The following is an 18,203-nucleotide window of genomic DNA, read 5'->3' on the forward strand; positions in this document are numbered from 1 at the left end:
ATCGGCGCGCGCGGCGGCGGCGGAGGCCCCCTGCGCACGTGTCTCCAAGGCGACGGGCGGCGGCCATGCGGCGGCCCAACCTGCTCCTCACCGGTGGGCACCGCGGGCGCCGCGGGCACGGACCTATCGCGGCCCGGGCAGCTGCGGGCGTGGGCGCCCTGGGGTCCCAGCCCCGGCCCGGCCCCAGGGGATTCGGGGCGCGGGGTCCCAGCCCGGATTTGGGCTCCGGGGCCCGGGCCCCATCCGAGCCTGGGGCGGTTCCGGTGTGAGGCGGCAGCCTGGCTGCTCCGGGGTGTGGGTGCAGCCCGGGGTGGCTTTGCAGCTCTCCTCCGTCGTGAGGACGCGCGGCTGCTCCGCGTTAGCTGGGGTGCGGATTTCCCTTGGGTCCCGCACGCTGGGAGTGACGTTCCTGCTCACAGCTCGAGTTCTCTCCCTGTTTTCCCGTTTCACTCCCTTCGCCTGCTTCCCTTTGTCCCGCAGCTTTTTGCCCCTTTTCAACCACGAACTCTCCGATGTGGGCTGTCAGAAGGCTCCAGGTCGTCTGGCAGGGGCTCTCCGTGGAGACCTGCAGCTCTCCCCTTACCTTTGGCCGTGCTTTGTTCTGCAGGCACGCCCGGAGTTGGGAAGACCACGCTGGGAAAGGAGCTGGCCTCCAGAGCTGGGCTGAGCTACGTCAACGTGGGGGACCTGGCCAAGGAAGGTGCTGTGACGGCAGCCCCGAGCTGTGACATGGGGACACGGTGCTGGCCGGGGCCCTGCTGCTCTGCCTCGGGCACTGGCAGCCCCTGCACACCTGTCTGGGCTGCCTGGGCTGGGCTGGGCTGGGGGAGAGGAGAAGGCTCCAGGGAGATCCTGAAGGGGCTCCGGGAGAGCTGCAGAGGGACTGGGGACAAAGGATGGAGGGACAGCAGCCAGGGAATGGCTGCCAGTGCCAGAGGACAGCCATGGATGGGATCGTGGCAATGAGGAATTGTTCCCTGGGAGGGTGGGCAGGCCCTGGCACAGGGTGCCCAGAGCAGCTGGGGCTGCCCCTGCGTCCCTGGCACTGCCCAAGGCCAGGCTGGACACTGGGACAGGGGAGGGTGTCCCTGCCATGGCAGGGGTGGCACTGGGTGGGCTCTGAGGTCCCTTCCAGCCCAAACCAACCTGTGGTGCTGTGCATTAAATGAATTCACTTCAGCAGGCATGTCTGTAGCAGCACGCTTGGTGCTAAGTAATAAATTACAAACTTATCCTTGTATGGATTTGTAAACAAAATGTGCCCTACAGTGAACTCTGTCTTTTGCCTGCAATCTCCCGAGACAAAAATGTAATTTTTTTTACAGAATTGTGAATTATTGTGGTAAATTAATTGTAGCAACTGCTTTGGTGCCCAGCAAATACCTGTGATTTCTCTGTGCTGCAGGAGAGCTGTATGAAGGCTTTGATGAGGAGTACAACTGCCCCATCCTGGATGAGGACAGGGTGAGTGCAGCCCCAGGGCCACCCCTCGTGCTCTCTGTGCAGTGCAGGGGAGCCCCTGTCACCAGCCAGGGTCTCTGCACAGACCACAAACAGGACAGGGCTGCTGGGAACTGCCTTGAGCTGTTTGATTTTCCAGCATCACTCTCACTCCATGGCTATGGCAATGGAAGGTGCCAGCAGCTCACATCCCAGGCAGCAGACACAGAACTCAATGTCACACCTCACTTTATGAGTTTTGTGACCAATCACACAAAGCAAAAGCACACTGACAGTATTTATATCTGTACAGTGTATATTCTATATTGACAGTAGTTGTGTCCAACCACTATGAGCACAGGTATCTTTGGTTAAACAGTGCTGGCTTATTTCAAATGCAGTACCTGCTTGTGAGCCTTCAAACACAATGCACACAGCTCCATTATTAACCTTCAACCTTCCTAATATCTTGCTAGATAAACTTTTCTGTAGCTTGGGGAGTTATTCTAGACAAGCGTTAATACACAGACCTGTCGCAGACATTTTTTCACAGAAATCCTTTCTTTCAGATTTCTGCCTCTTCTGGAAGGCAGAGGCCTCAGAAGAGAATGTAAACAATTGTTATCAGCTGCTGTGGAATGCGATAGGATGCACCTATTTTGATTGGTGATTGGTTCATGTTCCCATGTTTATAATTCAGGGCCCATCACGGGTGCAAGCTAGGGACAGAGTCCCTGGACACAACTTTGGATTTGTAAACACAACTTTGTTATAGATTCTTTCTTTTCTATTCTTAGCTTAGTAGCAGCTCTGCAACTTCTCTCTTTATTCTATTTAGTATAGTCATAATGTATTATATATCATATATCAATAAATCCAGCCTTGTGATCTAAAAACAACATTCTCGTCTCTCTCTCACCATGGAGACCTTCAACAGGTCCCTGTAATACAGACCATTGCTCTATTTGCCCTTTTCTACAGTGTAAATAATTTTTCTGCTGCCCAATCTCATAGCTGATGCTTGGCTCCCATCACAGTTCTGCTGTCTCTGGGGCCTTTTGCAGCTTTCCCAAACCCCTCTGATTCTGTGGGCTCCCACAAGCCCCTCTCTCTGTGCAGTGCAGGTGCACCCCTCTGTCTCTCTCTCAATCTCTGGGGCTGTGCATTTCCAGGTGAGGCTGACCTCTCGCCCTCTGTGTGTGCAGGTGGTGGACGAGCTGGAGGCCAGGATGAGCGAGGGAGGGGTGATTGTGGATTACCACGGCTGTGACTTCTTCCCCGAGCGCTGGTTCCACGTGGTGTTCGTGCTGCGCGCGGACAGCTCCTGTCTCTACGACAGGCTGCACAGCAGGTGTGGCACCTGCGGCCCTGCTCTGCCCCCAGAACCCCTGCTCAGCCTCCCTCCGGGCCTCACTCTGCCTCTTGCTGCTCTCTCTCCAGGGGCTACAGGGGCAAGAAGCTGCATGACAACGTTCAGTGCGAAATTTTTCAGACTCTGTATGAGGAAGCTGTGTTGTCCTATAAAAAGGAAATTGTGCACCAGTTACCCAGCAACACTCCAGAGGACCTAGAGAGAAATTTGGATCAGATTATGCAATGGATTGAGCAATGGATGAAGGACAATAACTGACTTTTGGTGAAACAGTAACTGCTGGATCTCTTCTTGGGAGGGAGGGTTTAATCAATTATGTTTGTAATTCTTGTATTGTAAATGAATGTGAGTTTTGTTGTAACTGGCTGGGGAGTAGAAGAAAGTTCAGAGTAGCCACGTTGGGAGGATGTGTAACAGCACCCTGAGAGGCAGCAGGAGAACTGATACTGATAAAACTGATGCAACAGAAGTGACTGAAAGGATGAAAATGAGGCGGTTGGCCTCAGCAGCAGGAGCTGTGTTCAATAGCTGAGAATTCTTTAGACCTTACAATTGAAACCAAACCATGAATTCCCTGTGAGAAAACTGTAAAATCCTGGTAACAGGTGGCAGGGGAGGCAGATTTCCAGAGGGTGGAACAGTGTTCTGAAAGGGATTGGTTTGATGCTGATGCTGTGCTGCACTAGGGGTGTGTGGGGACAATGCACAGTGAGAGGGTGTGGTGCAGGGTAAGGTGGTGGAGGGAAAAGAAGCAATGTGAGAGTTAATTTAAAATGTTTGCACGGAGTTTTGGTGATTCCTTCATGCGTAAGGAGACATCAGCTGTGTGAGCTCCGGTCTGGAGTGTTAACAAACTTCATTTTTCCTTTTTTTCCCTGTGTTCCCCGTCCCCTGTCCCAGTGATGGAGCATGGCCCAGGAGCCGCATGCCGTGTCGGGACAGACCCCCAGGGATCCCGAGCATGGTCACGGATGCAGCAGGATCTGCTCTGAGTGCTGTCAAAGCCTGGGCCCCAGGGGGCAGGGCTGCACAAGGAACAGGAAACCCGTGCTCACAGAAACGCTGCTGGGAACGAAAGCCTTGTCAAAGATTCTGTAGGAAGTGCTTCTTATAAACCCTTTATTTACACGAGTTTGGGTAGTAAAACAACTTTCTTTAAAAATTCTTAAATTGAAGAGAGTTGTCGTCACACATTTACAGCTTTATTTTTTGTTCCAAATGTGCTGTTGGGTGTTTTGGGTTTGTTTTTTTTTTTTGGTGGCACTTGTGGAGCAATACTGCAACAGTAAAGTGATGATATAATGAACCAAAACGGTGAAAAGCAGTGTGTTTCTTGGGAGAATCGGGCCAGGCATTGTGGCAGCTGGGGCAGGAAACAGGCGAGGGGATTGTGTCCGGACAATGTGAGAGCGTTGGGGTGACCGCGCCCGCTCACCGCAGCTCCCCGCGTCCCCACGCGGGTCCGGGCCGTGCAGGGGGGGAAACGGGGATGAAAACCACGGAAACTCAGCGAATGATGTACGATAAATGGTAAAAACCAGAAATGAGCAAACCCCTCCTTCCGAGCCGCGCCCGGAGCCGCCCCGGGGCGGGACCGCTGCGGGAGCCGCCGGCAGCGCGCAGGTGGGTCGGGGTCCCCCAGGTGTGTCCCCCAGGTGTGTCCCCCGGGTGTGTCCCCTCGGAATGTCCCCCAGGTGTGTCCCCCGGGAATGTCCCCTCGGGAATGTCCCCCGGGTGTGTCCCCCAGGTGTGTCCCCTCGAAATGTCCCCCAGGTGTGTCCCCCAGGTGTGTCCCCTCGGAATGTCCCCCAGGTGTGTCCCCCGGGTGTGTCCCCTCGGAATGTCCCCCAGGTGTGTCCCCCAGGTGTGTCCCCTCGGGAATGTCCCCCAGGTGTGTCCCCGGGCCGGGTTCTCCCCGCGGGGATTTCAGCGGCCCCGGCTCCCGCAGCCTCGCGTTTCCCTCCCCGCTGCTGTAAAAGCGGAGCTTTCCTGTTTTTCCAGATGAAATCTGGCCTTGCGGGAGGCGCTGTTCGCCGGTAGGTGACGGGCCCTCGGTCACGAAAAAAAAACCCCGAACCAGTGGAAAACCTGAAAAAAAGCCAGGAGGAGAAGATGGAGGAAGCAGAAGAGGATGACATGACACGTGGAGACTTGGGAAACGGACTGGGAAGAAGACCGGGTGGTGTTTATGAAGGGGAAAACTTACAAAATTCCTATTCAGTTACATCTAGGAAGGGGTCTGGAAAGACTTGTAATTCCCTCTTGTCAGCAAAGGTAGCAGAAGAAAGTGATGCTGCAGCTATTCCTGCTCCAAAACGGAACAGCTTTTACAAGGGATCCCTCAAAAAACCTGCCTCTAGTTCCACACGGCAGAATAGCTGTGGTAAGAGTAATTTGTAAGTTAATTATTCACCATACAAAAGGTTTTCCTTAGTGGAGGTGAGCCATTCAGCTGCCTCACAAAGTGTCCTCGAGTTTAATTCGAACCACTTGCCAAAATCCCTCAAGGGCTGGGGTCCTCCAGCTTCCTCCCAGAACACGAGCAGTACAATTGCTTCTCGGTGTTGAAGGCAGTGGCCATTCTTAGTGTAAAATGTCCAGTTTTAAGGTGTTTAACTCTGCATTTGAAAGCAACGTTTATCAGAGAGCATCCTGTGGTGAGTGTACCGGCGTGGGTTTGGCTGTGTCTGTGCAATTGGGTGGCACTGCTTGGATTCCTGCTTTAAGTCAGTTAAAATCTTCCTAAAGCTTATAGCTAAATATTAAAAATCTTTTTTGCTCTTCAGTTGAAATTAGTGAATTGGCTTACGTTAGGGGTTAGGAAGTAGCTTTTAGAACCTGCGTTGGCATTCATCTTCCTTTTTTTTGTGAAGGCAATGCTGCTGTAAAAACAATCAAATGTAGGCAGTGCTGTTCATAACAGTCTGGCTGCTTTTCTGTCAATCTTTAATATTGTGACTGAGGTATTTCTGTGTAACTTACTTATTTCTCTCCTTTAAACAATTCCCTGTCATCCTTTCCACAGTAAGCTATCTCTGCCTCCTGAAAATTGCCCCTACTTCTAAATAGTGCTAGCTGTGTTGACAAGTTACAATCAGAAAAGATTCTAAACAACTAATTTTTTTTCATCATTATGACAATTTTGTTGGCTTTATTTTAAAGGAAGTTATAAGAGGTTTGCCTTTACTTTATGTCTCTTTACAGCTGACATTTTTCCCCCATTTCACTTCTTCAACTGTGAAGCAATGCGTTTGAGGCTTGTAGTGATGTGTTTCTTAAATCTGTTTATTAGCTCCACAAGAAAAAAAGAAACCCACAACACAAAGATGAAAATTCACCTTTGTATGTTACCCGTTTTCAGGGTAAAATCCCAGCCTCTTTTTGCTTTAAATGCTACAATATTTTATCATTTATTATGTTCCATTGATCTTACAGAATCTAATACTGAAGTGTCAAATGAAGAACTGAAGCAGCAACTCCGGGAAGCTCTGGAGGTTGGTAAGAGTGCCCGCGGTGCTGCTCTCCGAATCTTCATTTCCCTTCCATGTAACAAGAGAATCTGGGCATGCTGGGAGAATTGGGTGTGCCCAGGTTCTTGGAATTACAGCAGGAGTTGGAAGCTTCATTAAATTTTATGTCAGGAAATTGTAGTGTGAGGTGTACTTTATATTCTGGGAGGTTTGTCTACAAAATATTTTTAAAGATGGAGAGAATATTGAAGGTACTGTTCTACTTTTCCAGCAGATGTTTATGTTTTTTATTAAGCTTTGGGGCTTGAAAATGTGTAGTGCAAACAATCTTTGGATTTTTAGTCTGCATGTTTCTTGAAAGGTTGTTAACAGCACATTTGGATTTTACTGTGGTTAAATGTGTCGAGGTGTTGGCATCACAGCCAGCTGACTTCAGCTGTAAAAAAACACATTCCACCTGCACTGTGTTCTCTGACCTCAGGTGAGCCCATGGAACATCATCATGCAGGTAAAACAGAGGTTTGGTTTTTGAGGAGGGAAAATTTACATTGGCTTCAGCTGAATCTTATCAAGATTACCTTGGCTTTTACTCAGCATGTCTACTTTGCTTTACCTCAGGAACTTGAAATTCTGAAAGTTGAGCTTGAAGCATCTCAAAGACAGCTTGAAGGGAAAGATGAAGCCCTAAGAATCCTGCAGAGCATGGTAGGAGCTGTTCAGAAATCTCTTGGTGGTAACAAGGAAAACAGGAAATCTGCTGCTGCTGCTCATCAAAACCTCAAAAACCTTAAGGCCTTCCCAGGTCTGCAATTTACATCATTGAGTCTGCAGGTGTCTACAGACTTGCCTCTGCAATTTACTGCAACTAGTGTGTTATTTAATAAGACTTTAGCGTTGTAGCAATTCTTAAAATTTTAGCTTTGACAATCCTCGAGGATTTATCTACTAAAGATAAAATTAAGGCCTTTTTGCAGTCCCTTATGTTGAAGATTTAGGCAGTGCTTGGAATCCTGCTGCAAAGCATGAGTATTTCGAGTTGGCTGCTCCATCTGCTGCCCTAGGGGACAGTGTGCCTTAAATGTCAGGTCGTTCTTTTGTTCACCATTTGTAGTATTTTTATTCTCTTTGATAACAAATTCTGCTGAATCCAGTTCCTGGAATTTAGCCTACTTACAAAACCCATTTCTAGTTGTGTGGTTTCTAGCATCACATCTTTGTAGCCACTTAGGCCTGGATCAGAGCTTAGGTGTGTTGTAACCCAGTTGTTCAAGGTGTAATTTCCTGCACAAGCCCTGAAGAAGACACAATCTCAAGCTGAATGATGCTCCAGAGGCTCTGGGAATGAAACCCCAAAAGTTTGTTGTGCCAGTTAGACTTGAGATCAGAACCCTGTGAGGCTCACGAGGAGGCTGCTGGTGTTTGTGACTCTGCACTCTGCTGTTAGACTATGAGTGTGAAATTGAAAATTAACTCAGTTTAATCACAGTGTTGGACAGAGTTGCATTTTGGGTTCTGCTTTGGTTGTTTGTTGATTTTGCAGGCAGTATTTGATAAAGCCACGAGCCATACAAAAGCAATGCTTCAGAAAACTGAGGAAGAAAAGAGGACTCTAGAGAAGGTAAGTGTGGGTTTTTCCTTCACACATGGCTATTGAAAAGGGGTTATCAGACTGACTGTTTAAATCAGTGCATACCTGACATTAATTCCAGGGGTTTTATGAAAGGAATTCCTGTTCCTTCTCAGTGGAAAGGGAAATATTAAACTATCTCTTTGGATCTAGGCCTTTTCATGCTATAAAAATAACAATACTGTAAAACCACCATAGCTCCTCGTGTGCTTTGAGCTGGTGTTGGTTGAGGGTTCCAGTTACTCGGAGTGAGCTTGCACACATCCTCAGGGGTTCAGCTGAGGCTTCCCGGGGACGCTGAGGAATGGGTGCCAGTTTGAGGAGGGAAGGAGGAGGGAGGTGTAGAGCTCCCTTGTTAAACGGAGTTCTTTGCTTTGTTCCTCCCCCTGCTGCTCTGCTCCACACCATGGCAGTGCCACACAGTGGGTTTCTCTCTGTTGGAGGCCTCTGGAAGGAGCAGTTCTGAGCAGAGACTGCAGTCCCCAGGCCAGTGGTGCAGAAACTTTGGTGTCTGCTACCGAATTTGTTATCTGTTATTTGGTCTCACGTTGTCTCTAAGATTTCTGCCAAACCCAGCACCCCTGGCATCCTTCTGGGGGGAACCCTGTGATAAGCTGCTACAAGTTTGTTTTGTTTCCACAGGAAATAAATATTTTGCAATGGGAAATTGAATTTGATCAGGACAGATTTAAAAACATAGAAGACACCTGGGCGGAAAAATATGACAGGTATTTGGCTTACACTGTGTATCACTGGGGTTTTTGTTTGATTTTTAAAATTGCACTGAGTGCTCTGTGTCTTCTGTTCTGTGTTCCAAACTTGCTTCCTCAGGTTCATTGTGTTTTCCCAATTCCCTTCCAAATTGTGAAGCATTTTGATTTTTCACACTAGTCACATTTGTATTTTTCAATTAAAACTTCTAGAAATATTGTCCTGATTTCTTTTATTTTTAGGTGTCTGTAGGCTGGCTTTGCTAGGCTGAGGTTTTTTTTATCATATGATGTTAGCCAGCTGGGGACTGATTATCCTTATTTACCCTAACCATAGATGAGGCAGAGAAAATAATGGTATGTTCATGCGTGTGGAAATATAATTTCCTGGTTAATCATTTCTTTATTGTCTGGCACTGTAGGTCTGGGCATGAGTACAGGTAAAATACAATGCCTGAGAGAGAGGCTGATCAAGAGATTCTTTGTTAAATAGGAGTCACTCTGGGTGGACAGCAGGTGTGGCTGGGCAACAGGAATGTGCCAGAGGCACTAAACTAATTGTACATAACAGACCTTGAGGAATGGGACCAGCAGGCTCACTCATTTACATGTAGAAATTGTATCTCTGAAGTCTACCCATGAGAGTTGTTGTCATTATTTGTTATTATTGTTGCTGTTCTTTTTACAATTCAGAATATGCTTTTATTTAAATATATTTCAGCTTCAAATCAAAGGATAAGCTATAAGTTTACAAACCATTCCAGAGACACGTTTGTCAAGGGATGCCTCTTGGAAGGTGCTCTGGCTTTCCTGGCTGAGTAGGTTGGAAATGTGGCTGTGCAGTTTGGAGCCACAGAGCTGGTGTTGGCTGGTGGAAGGCACAGACACGGCTTGAGAAAGCTGACAGCCAGGGGCTCAGCCTGCTTTGCACAGGGTCTCATCTTTTTCTGATCGTTTTCTGACATCTGAGGCAGCAGGACGAAAAGAATGAGCATCTTCCTCTGTTTTTTTCCAAGTGAAATGATTCAGAGTAGGCTGCATTTACTGAGAGCTGAGGTGCACCAAATAAATTGTATTGCTTTGACGTTTAGGATGTCGGATTGCCAGTGTTCTGCTCAGGAGGGAAATGCTGCGAGGAAAAATGCATTATCAGTGTGTATTGTGTGTTCTCACGTTGAAACACCTGAAGGCACAGCTGTTCCTGAAAACAGGATTCAGGCTACAGGAAGTTTACAGACCAGAGCTGTCGCTCCTCAAATATCACTTTTGTTCCTTCAAGGAAATAGGAAATTTCTAGCAAGTGTTTCAGAGGTTCATAATTACCAATTTCTTTGCATTTCTAATGGAAATGTGACACTCAAACTAATCTCTTGTTAAAGCTATGGGCACTGCCTACTTACACATGAAGGTTTGGTATTTTTTTAAATTTATATCTAGTACTCAACTCCTTTCACTTTTGATTTTTTTTTTATTCTGTCTTTCAAGTAATCCTAATTTTAATTTTCAGAAATATTAGATACCATGTTTTAACAAGTTATTTTTTAAATTATTGAGTGCCCACTTAAAAACGTTTTTAAGATTATAATAAAGCCATTTTCTGACTTCTACAGGATATACTGTGAAAATGCAGCTCTTAAGGAAGCATTGAAACTGAGGACAGAAGAAATAAAAACACTTAAGGCTGAAAATGCAAGTAAGCCAGCAGCAGCTATTCCTCTGGATACACTGTTTTTTAGGAATAAATCAGGTTTTAGGTTTGGGGATGGAAGATTCCTGTGGGGATCAGTGTTCTTGTTCTGGCAGCTGATCTAAGTGGGTGTGCAGAAGCCTGGAAATTACACTGGAAAGCAGCCAGGGCAGCCACTGAATTAGAAGACCCAACTCCCTTTCCGTCATTTTTGCCTTCCAAAAAGCTTTGAAGTAGCTGAGTTAAGTCATCCCTTGCCCAGTGTTGTGCTGTTCTGAATGGGAGGCTGCCTGACTTTGGAGTGTACAAGGAGACGGGCACCCAGTCCCGAGGCAGAGCAATACAGGAAATGCTCTCTCTCTAAGTGGGCCATTGCTTCTGGGAGAACACACAAGCAGAAACAACTGGGAGATGAGCTTCTCCTTCTACGCTCTCATCTTGTTCCCAAACTGATGCTTGAGCTGTAAAGCTGCTTCATTCGGGTGTAGTTGAACTCAGAAGTTAACAAGTCGGAGCAGAGGATATTTGTAATCTCTTTCTTTGTTTTATTTTGTAGTCCTGAACCAGCAGTGCTTGGAATTCCTTGCAATGCTAGATGTGAAACAACAGAAAGTTTTTCAGGAGAACATGTTGAACAAAAGTGACATCACTGATTTCACAGGTCTTGAAGTAAGTATTGCCTGTGTGTTTTTCCAAATAGCTGCTTCAGAGAGATGTTTGTGTGTGAAAAACGCCAATCACTTGTTTTTAAAATTTTAAAAGTTTAATAGTAATAAAATGGTTAGAAAAAAATAGCAATATAATGGTTATAAAAAGAGCAATATAATTAGAGTAATAATAATTTGGACAATTAGAATTAGGACAATATGAGACAATAGCAACAAAGATTTATGGATGTCGGGATACTTCTTTCTGGGTAAAATAAGCCCGAAAAAGGCCCCATGTTAACAAAGGATTAACCCTTAAAAGCAACAGCCTGTTGCATATTCATACACCTCATCCACGATGCATAAATCGCATTCAAACACAGGATTCTGTCTGGGCAGTGTCAGCTGCTTCCTCTGAATCCTGATGGTGTCTCCAGGACTGAGTGAGGCAGGGAGAAGTTAATTTCTCCTGATAATGGAGCAATAAATTCCCTTTCTCTGAAAGATTCAGGTGTCCTGTGGCTGCTATCTCACTGTGAGTCTTTTCTTTAAAAAAGTATCCTACATAGCATAGGATAGTTTCTATTTTAACATCATGTTACAACCTAAAACTCTATTTAACGCACTATTTAAGAAAATTAATACAGCCTCACTTTCTAACACAACACATATAATATTCATTTGAATATTTGCGAAAAGCCAGTCATAAAATATGCGTTTTTCACATTGTGTACAAAATAGATAGAGAAAAGTCATTGCTCATTACACATCCTTTTATTTTAACCCATTCTTAGCTAATTAGCACATGCCATTGTTAATCAGTTTTCTTTTTCCTCGTCCACGATGCAAGGAAAGATGAGGCGGGAGAAGGCGTCAGGCTGTTTTTCACGAGTTGAGATGCTCATTTTTATTGTGCCTGGCACTTGGAGCGTGCCTGCTGGTGCCGTGCGGGCTCAGCAGTAGCCAGCGAGGGCTCCAGGGTGTGGCACACTCACCTGACAGGTTTTGCCTGAAAGCACAGCTCTCACTGTGAGTCACTCCCTTTCACCTGCCACAGCTGCTCTTGGTTACGGGGGTTTCTGACGGCCCCTCTGCGAAAACTGCGAATTTTATGGTTGGCTTTTCGCAAATATTCAAATGAATATTATCTGTGTTGTGTTAGAAAGTTATGCTGTATTAATTCTCTTAAGTAGTGTGTTAAATATAGTTTTAGGTTGTAACATGATGTTAAAATAGAAACTATGCTGTGTAGGATACTTTTTTTAAAGAAAGGACTCTCACCGAGACAGCAGCCACAGGACACCTGAATCTTTCAGAGAAAGAGAATTTATTGCCCCATTATCAGGAGAAACGAACTTATTCCGCCTTGCTCAGCCATTCTTAATCAGGATTCAGAGGAAGCAGCTGACACTGCCCAGACAGAATCCTGTGTTTGAATGGGATTTATGCATCATGGATGAGGTGTATGAATATGCAACAGGCTGTTGCTTTTAAGGGTTAATCCTCTGTTAGCGTGGGGCCTTTTTCAAGCTTATTTTGCCCATAAAGAGGCACCCGGATTGTGTATAACTCTTTGTTTCTGTTGTCTAATATTGTCCCAATCCAAACTGCCCACAATTTTTATTACTCTAATTATATTGCTATTTTTCTAACCGTTTTATTACTGTTAAACTTGTAGCATTTTAAGAAGAAGTTGTGGGTGTTTTTGGCAGCTCTGTGACCTCTGTCTCGCTCTGTGTTGCAGCTGGCAGTGCTGGGAGCCTGCGCCTGCAGCCCTGCCGAGGGGCAGCCCTGCCCCTGTGCCAGAGTGGCAGCTCTCACTCGGAAGCAGCTCCTCCATCTCAAGCAAGAGGTGAGGAGGCCTGGCAGCGTGGGGACGAGGTGGGGGTGCTCCTGCACCAGTCCAAACAAAGCCAGAGACACCCAGGCACTGTTTACACTAACTCTCACAACCACAGTGGATCTCAAAATACTGTAAAGTTTGTTTGTGATGCTTGTCATGCCATAATTTTTGCTGGTAGAAAAAAATTTGTTTGTATCTACTCAGCTTTACTGTTTAAAAAATCTTTTTTTCGTTCTTTTTCTTTCTCCCCATATTTTTTTAATTTGAAAAAAGGGAACACACCCTAAGTGCGTGCCCTCCATGAATGTACACACTGTGCATGTGGACTGGCACTGAACCTTTCCCTTCCTTCCTGGCAGTGCATTTCACTCCTCCCTTGTTGGCATCAGCTCCCACAGCCCGCTCACTCAGCTAGGGCAGCAAGCTGATCTTGCTGGAAAATACCTGTTTACCTCACACTTAAATCAATTAGATGAATTCCAGGCTCCTAATTTTTTTTTCTATTTATTGAAATTGTGTGGATTTAGAATTTTTCTTCTATTTTGTGTTTGACTCTGGAAATGTGGTAGCCATCCTTGTGGTCCTGCTGCAGAATTTCCAGCTGGCTAACTGGTTTTGAAAATAGGTGCTGGCCTGTCCCTTGAGATCCCTGATATGGGTTCCAATCTCCTGCTCCTTTTTCTCTTGGCCTGGATGTGATGGGTTATTATTTTCCTCCTTGAGGTCTTGTACATGTGCAGAGATAAATAAATACACAGAGATGATTGTGTAGGTGGCTGGGGGTGTGAACATTTGCAGACAATGAGGAGCAAGGACTTTAATACACATTTCAAAATACATTTCTTTACGTGTCAGGAAAACCCTTTGGTTCCTTGCTACTTCCTTGATTATATTTACTTGCAAGCTGTCTGTGCCTTAATTTTAAACCTGCTTTTGCTTCCAAATTATCTAACATGCTTTAAATTGCCCCTGAACTAAAACCAGATGGAAAGCCTGAAGAAGAGTAAGGATGAAGCGTACATCACGGCAGATGCCTTCAGGATTGCGTTTGAGCAGCAGCTGGTGCAGAGGCAGGAGCAGGCCCTGAGGCTGGCAGAAGTGATCAGTGTGAAGAAGGAGAGCAGATTTGCAAGCTGGAGACGCCTGCGGGGTGCTGGTAGCTGGGCAGTGTGTCTGTGTGTCTGTCTGTGCGTGGGAGGGACGGCAGAGCAGGGGCTGGGCAGGGCTTGGGCACTGCCCCCAGGAAAGTGAGTGACATCTGGCTGGTTTGTGTGCTACCAGCAACTGCTCTGGTGTTGGGGTTTTGTTTCAAGTTAGCTCCATGGCAGAGTTGGGGAAGGGGAAGAAATGCAAAAAAAAAAAAAAAAGTATATTTGGAGCTTTTTTTAGCTCCAAATGGGTATTGAGCAACCTGGTCTAGTGGAAGATGTGGAACAAGATGACCTTCAAGGTCTCTTCTAACCCAGGCCACTCCATTATTCACTAGAGTTCTACATAGATTTTTTTTTTCTATTTTTCCTTAAACATTTTTGGCCTTTTATTATGCATCTGTATCAATATTAGTGTTCTTACACTAATGCAGAGCTACAAAGCCCTGTGTAAAAGAGGAAGAATTCCAATCTGTAAAGTAGGAATAATTCCAATAATCTTTTATTCTTTAAAAAAAAAAGGATAAAGAGAAGTATTTAAGTGCTTACATCATGGTCAGAAGCACTGCAGACTTTAGGAACAGCACTATATATTTGTTTTGACTGTTGGCCAGCAGGTGCCAGGCTTGGAAGTGTGGTGTGTCTCCCAGATCCCTTGGGCTTTCCTGGGGTGTAGCACTACAGCAGCATAACCTTGAGTAGCTGTCTGCCCTACACTGATACCATTGCTTTCAGGCTCTGTTAGCTGGCACATCTGTTCCTTAATTTTAATGTATTTTACCATTTCTGGAATTATCACAAACTTGTAAGTTTGTGGCCTGTGTCAGAGAATCTATTATTTAGGCTACTTATGGTTTAAAAACAAACTACCATGAATTATTCTTTAACTAGAGCATCAAAAGTGTATTTTCCATAGAGCAAAAGAATTCTCAATGTGCCCACGTTTAAGGTCTGTGTAGCCTTTGTGGGACAGCAGGAGCAGTGGGAACCTGCCGTGTCCCATGCAGTGAGGGAAGCTGCAGCTTGTATTGCTCTTTTTCATAGAATTGTTAAATTAAAGTATTTTTAATTATTACATTATTTTCTATGGCTTCCAGATTTACAAGTGCTTTATCCCAGAGTTGTTTTTCCCTACCTGAGCAGTTCTGCAGCTGACACACCTGTGTTTTCCACAGAGCATGTCAAGTTGCAGGGCAGCAAGACCAAGCTGGGGCGGAAGCTGTCCAGCCTGCTCTCGTCAGAAGGGGACTGCAGGAGGGTGGAGGAGCTGGACAGTGCCCACGAGATCCTGAGGATGCTGATTGATCTGGTCAGTACCTGTGTCAGTGTTCAGAAACACACAATCACAGAATGATTATATGCAGATGCTTTTACTGAAGAGCTCTGGGTGTCAGGGGTACAGATCCAAATCTGACCTCACATGGTTTCGGACCAAATGTGTTTTTATATGTTATCATTATATAACTTACATATTAATTATTAAACTTACATTGATTTCATCCAAGCATGGATTTATTGTGATCCCCTCAAACCTCTAACATAGTTTCTCATGATTCTTCAAACAATAATTATATCTAATCACATCAAAAATTATATCATTCATCATATACTGACTACACAGGTGCAGTTTCCCATGATCTAGCAAACACAAGACCTAACACTTCCCAAGGCCTACCTTTAACATTTTCCCAGGGCCTATCGCTGGCCGGGGGTCTCTGTACAAATCCCAGACAGGATGAGACTGCTGAGGAACTGCCTTGAGCTGTTTGATTCTCCAGCATCACTCTCACTCCATGGCTATGGCAATGGAAGGTGCCAGCAGCTCACATCCCAGGCAGCAGACACAGAACTCAATGTCACACCTCACTTTATGAGTTTTGTGACCAATCACACAAAGCAAAAGCACACTGACAGTATTTATATCTGTACAGCGTATATTCTATATTGACAGTAGTTGTGTCCAACCACTATGAGCACAGGTACCTTTGGTTAAACAGTGCTGGCTTATTTCAAATGCAATACCTGCTTGTGAGCCTTCAAACACAATGCACACAGCCCCGTTATTAAGCTTCAACCTTCCTAATATCTTGCTAGATAAACTTTTCTGTAGCTTGGGGAGTTATTCTAGACAAGCTTTAATACACAGACCATTGTTTTATTTGTCCTTGCTTTTCTACTTTTTAAATAATTTTTCTGCTGACCAATCTCATGGCTGCTGCTTAGCTCCAGTCACAGTTCTGCTGTCTCTGAGGCCTGCCTTTTCCAGCTTTCCCAAAACCCTCTGATTTTGTGGCTTCCCACAGGGCCTACTAAGCCTAGTTTTCTTTCCAGCTCCCTGAATTTTCTGTGATTTTAAACTCTTTTACTATCACCTAGTTCACCTCCGGGAGTGCGTGTGCTAGCTGGGTTCACAGTACCCCGAGCTGACCGTGTCCTGCTCTCCCTCCTCTCCGCAGGTGAACGACAAGGAGGAGGCCCTGGCACACCAGCGCAAGGTCAGCTACATGCTGGCGCGGGCAGCGGAGGCCGGGCCGGGGAAGGCCGGGGGGCACACAGCGGGACGGTGTCGGAGCCCAGGAAGGTGTCAGAGCCCAGAAGAGCTCAGAAGGCTCAGAGCCCAGCGCCCCTCAGCTGCCCCTGCCCCGAGCCATGCCCACGTGCCCCTCACGGGAGCAGCCGCCGCGCTGCCGAGGCCGAGCTCCTGGCCCTCGGGCATGGCCGAGGGGCTGCGGGCGCTCTTGCCATAGTGTGGCTTTGTGGAAAAGATTGTCGTGGAAACACCAGGAGCCGTGTGTGATGGCGTCATGTGGGGCTGATGGCACAGCGTGACGGGCCCTGGGGGGAGAGGGGCAGCTTCAACGGCTCCGTGGGGCAGGGTGTGCTGGGCCCTGGGTCTCCCCTGAGCCCAGTGTCCAGGGACGGAGTACAGTGATGGCACTGGGGGAGTGATGTCACCGGGACGGGCCCAGATAGAGCCTGAAGGGAGCTGCTGGAGCAGCAGTGACGGCACTGTGAGAGTCTGATGTCACCGGAATGGGACAGACAGGGCCTGAGTGTGGCTGATGGAGCGGCAGTGACGGCACTGTGAGAGTCTGATGTCACCGGAATGGGCACAGGCAGGGCCTGAGGGAGGCTGATGGAGCGGCAGTGACGGCCCTGTGAGAGTCTGATGTCACCGGAATGGGCACAGGCAGGGCCTGAGGGTGGCTGATGGAGCGGCAGTGACGGCCCTGTGAGAGTCTGATGTCACCGGAATGGGCACAGGCAGGGCCTGAGGGAGGCTGATGGAGCGGCAGTGACGGCACTGTGAGAGTCTGATGTCACCGGAATGGGCACAGGCAGGGCCTGAGGGAGGCTGATGGAGCGGCAGTGACGGCACTGTGAGAGTCTGATGTCACCGGAATGGGCACAGGCAGGGCCTGAGGGTGGCTGATGGAGCGGCAGTGACGGCACTGTGAGAGTCTGATGTCACCGGAATGGGCACAGGCAGGGCCTGAGGGTGGCTGATGGAGCGGCAGTGACGGCACTGTGAGAGTCTGATGTCACCGGAATGGGCACAGGCAGGGCCTGAGGGTGGCTGATGGAGCGGCAGTGACGGCCCTGTGAGAGTCTGATGTCACCAGAATGGGCACAGGCAGGGCCTCAGTGTGGCTGATGGAGCGGCAGTGACGGCCCTGTGAGAGTCTGATGTCACCGGAATGGGCACAGGCAGGGCCTGAGGGTGGCTGATGGAGCGGCAGTGACGGCCCTGTGAGAGTCTGATGTCACCGGAATGGGCACAGGCAGGGCCTGAGGGAGGCTGATGGAGCGGCAGTGACGGCACTGTGAGAGTCTGATGTCACCGGAATGGGCACAGGCAGGGCCTGAGGGTGGCTGATGGAGCGGCAGTGACGGCACTGTGAGAGTCTGATGTCACCGGAATGGGCACAGGCAGGGCCTGAGGGTGGCTGATGTCGTGGCAGTGACGGCACCGCGGGGTCTGAGGGTGTGACATCACGAGACCCAGATGGGAACGGCGCCCCCTGCCGGGGGGTAGGGATCAAAGTGGGGGGTGTGACCTGCCCGGGAGGCTCCGCCCCTCCCACAGGCCCCGCCCCAGGTCAGTCCCATCGGCTACTCCGGCCTCCTGCGCTGTCAATCACAACCACAACCCCGCCCGTTTCAGTGTGCCACGCCCTCTTAGGCTGTCCGTCACACCTGTGGCCCTGCCCCGAGCTGCGCCCCGCGCCGGCCGCGGCGGGAAGCTCACGCGCCGGGTG

The 18,203-nt window shown here is 47.8% G+C and overlaps 2 protein-coding genes across 2 annotated transcripts; both read left to right on the plus strand.

Annotated features, from left to right (window-relative positions):
* Positions 1–10: 10 nt before the first annotated feature.
* AK6 (adenylate kinase 6) lies at positions 11–4,049 on the plus strand. Its single transcript, XM_058043932.1, has 5 exons — positions 11–93; positions 608–700; positions 1,406–1,464; positions 2,646–2,791; positions 2,881–4,049. Exons 1-5 carry the CDS (start codon positions 66–68, stop codon positions 3,068–3,070), a joined length of 516 nt encoding a protein of 171 aa, XP_057899915.1. The 5' UTR covers positions 11–65; the 3' UTR covers positions 3,071–4,049.
* Positions 4,050–4,359: 310 nt separating this feature from the next.
* CCDC125 (coiled-coil domain containing 125) lies at positions 4,360–16,710 on the plus strand. Its single transcript, XM_058044025.1, has 12 exons — positions 4,360–4,435; positions 4,814–5,195; positions 6,248–6,306; positions 6,901–6,987; positions 7,823–7,900; positions 8,552–8,637; positions 10,230–10,312; positions 10,863–10,975; positions 12,698–12,805; positions 13,781–13,952; positions 15,120–15,253; positions 16,401–16,710. Exons 2-12 carry the CDS (start codon positions 4,925–4,927, stop codon positions 16,689–16,691), a joined length of 1,482 nt encoding a protein of 493 aa, XP_057900008.1. The 5' UTR covers positions 4,360–4,435; positions 4,814–4,924; the 3' UTR covers positions 16,692–16,710.
* The last annotated feature ends 1,493 nt before the right edge of the window (positions 16,711–18,203 follow it).

The sequence above is a fragment of the Melospiza georgiana genome, chromosome Z (genome assembly GCF_028018845.1).
Source record: "Melospiza georgiana isolate bMelGeo1 chromosome Z, bMelGeo1.pri, whole genome shotgun sequence".
Lineage (NCBI taxonomy): Eukaryota > Metazoa > Chordata > Aves > Passeriformes > Passerellidae > Melospiza > Melospiza georgiana.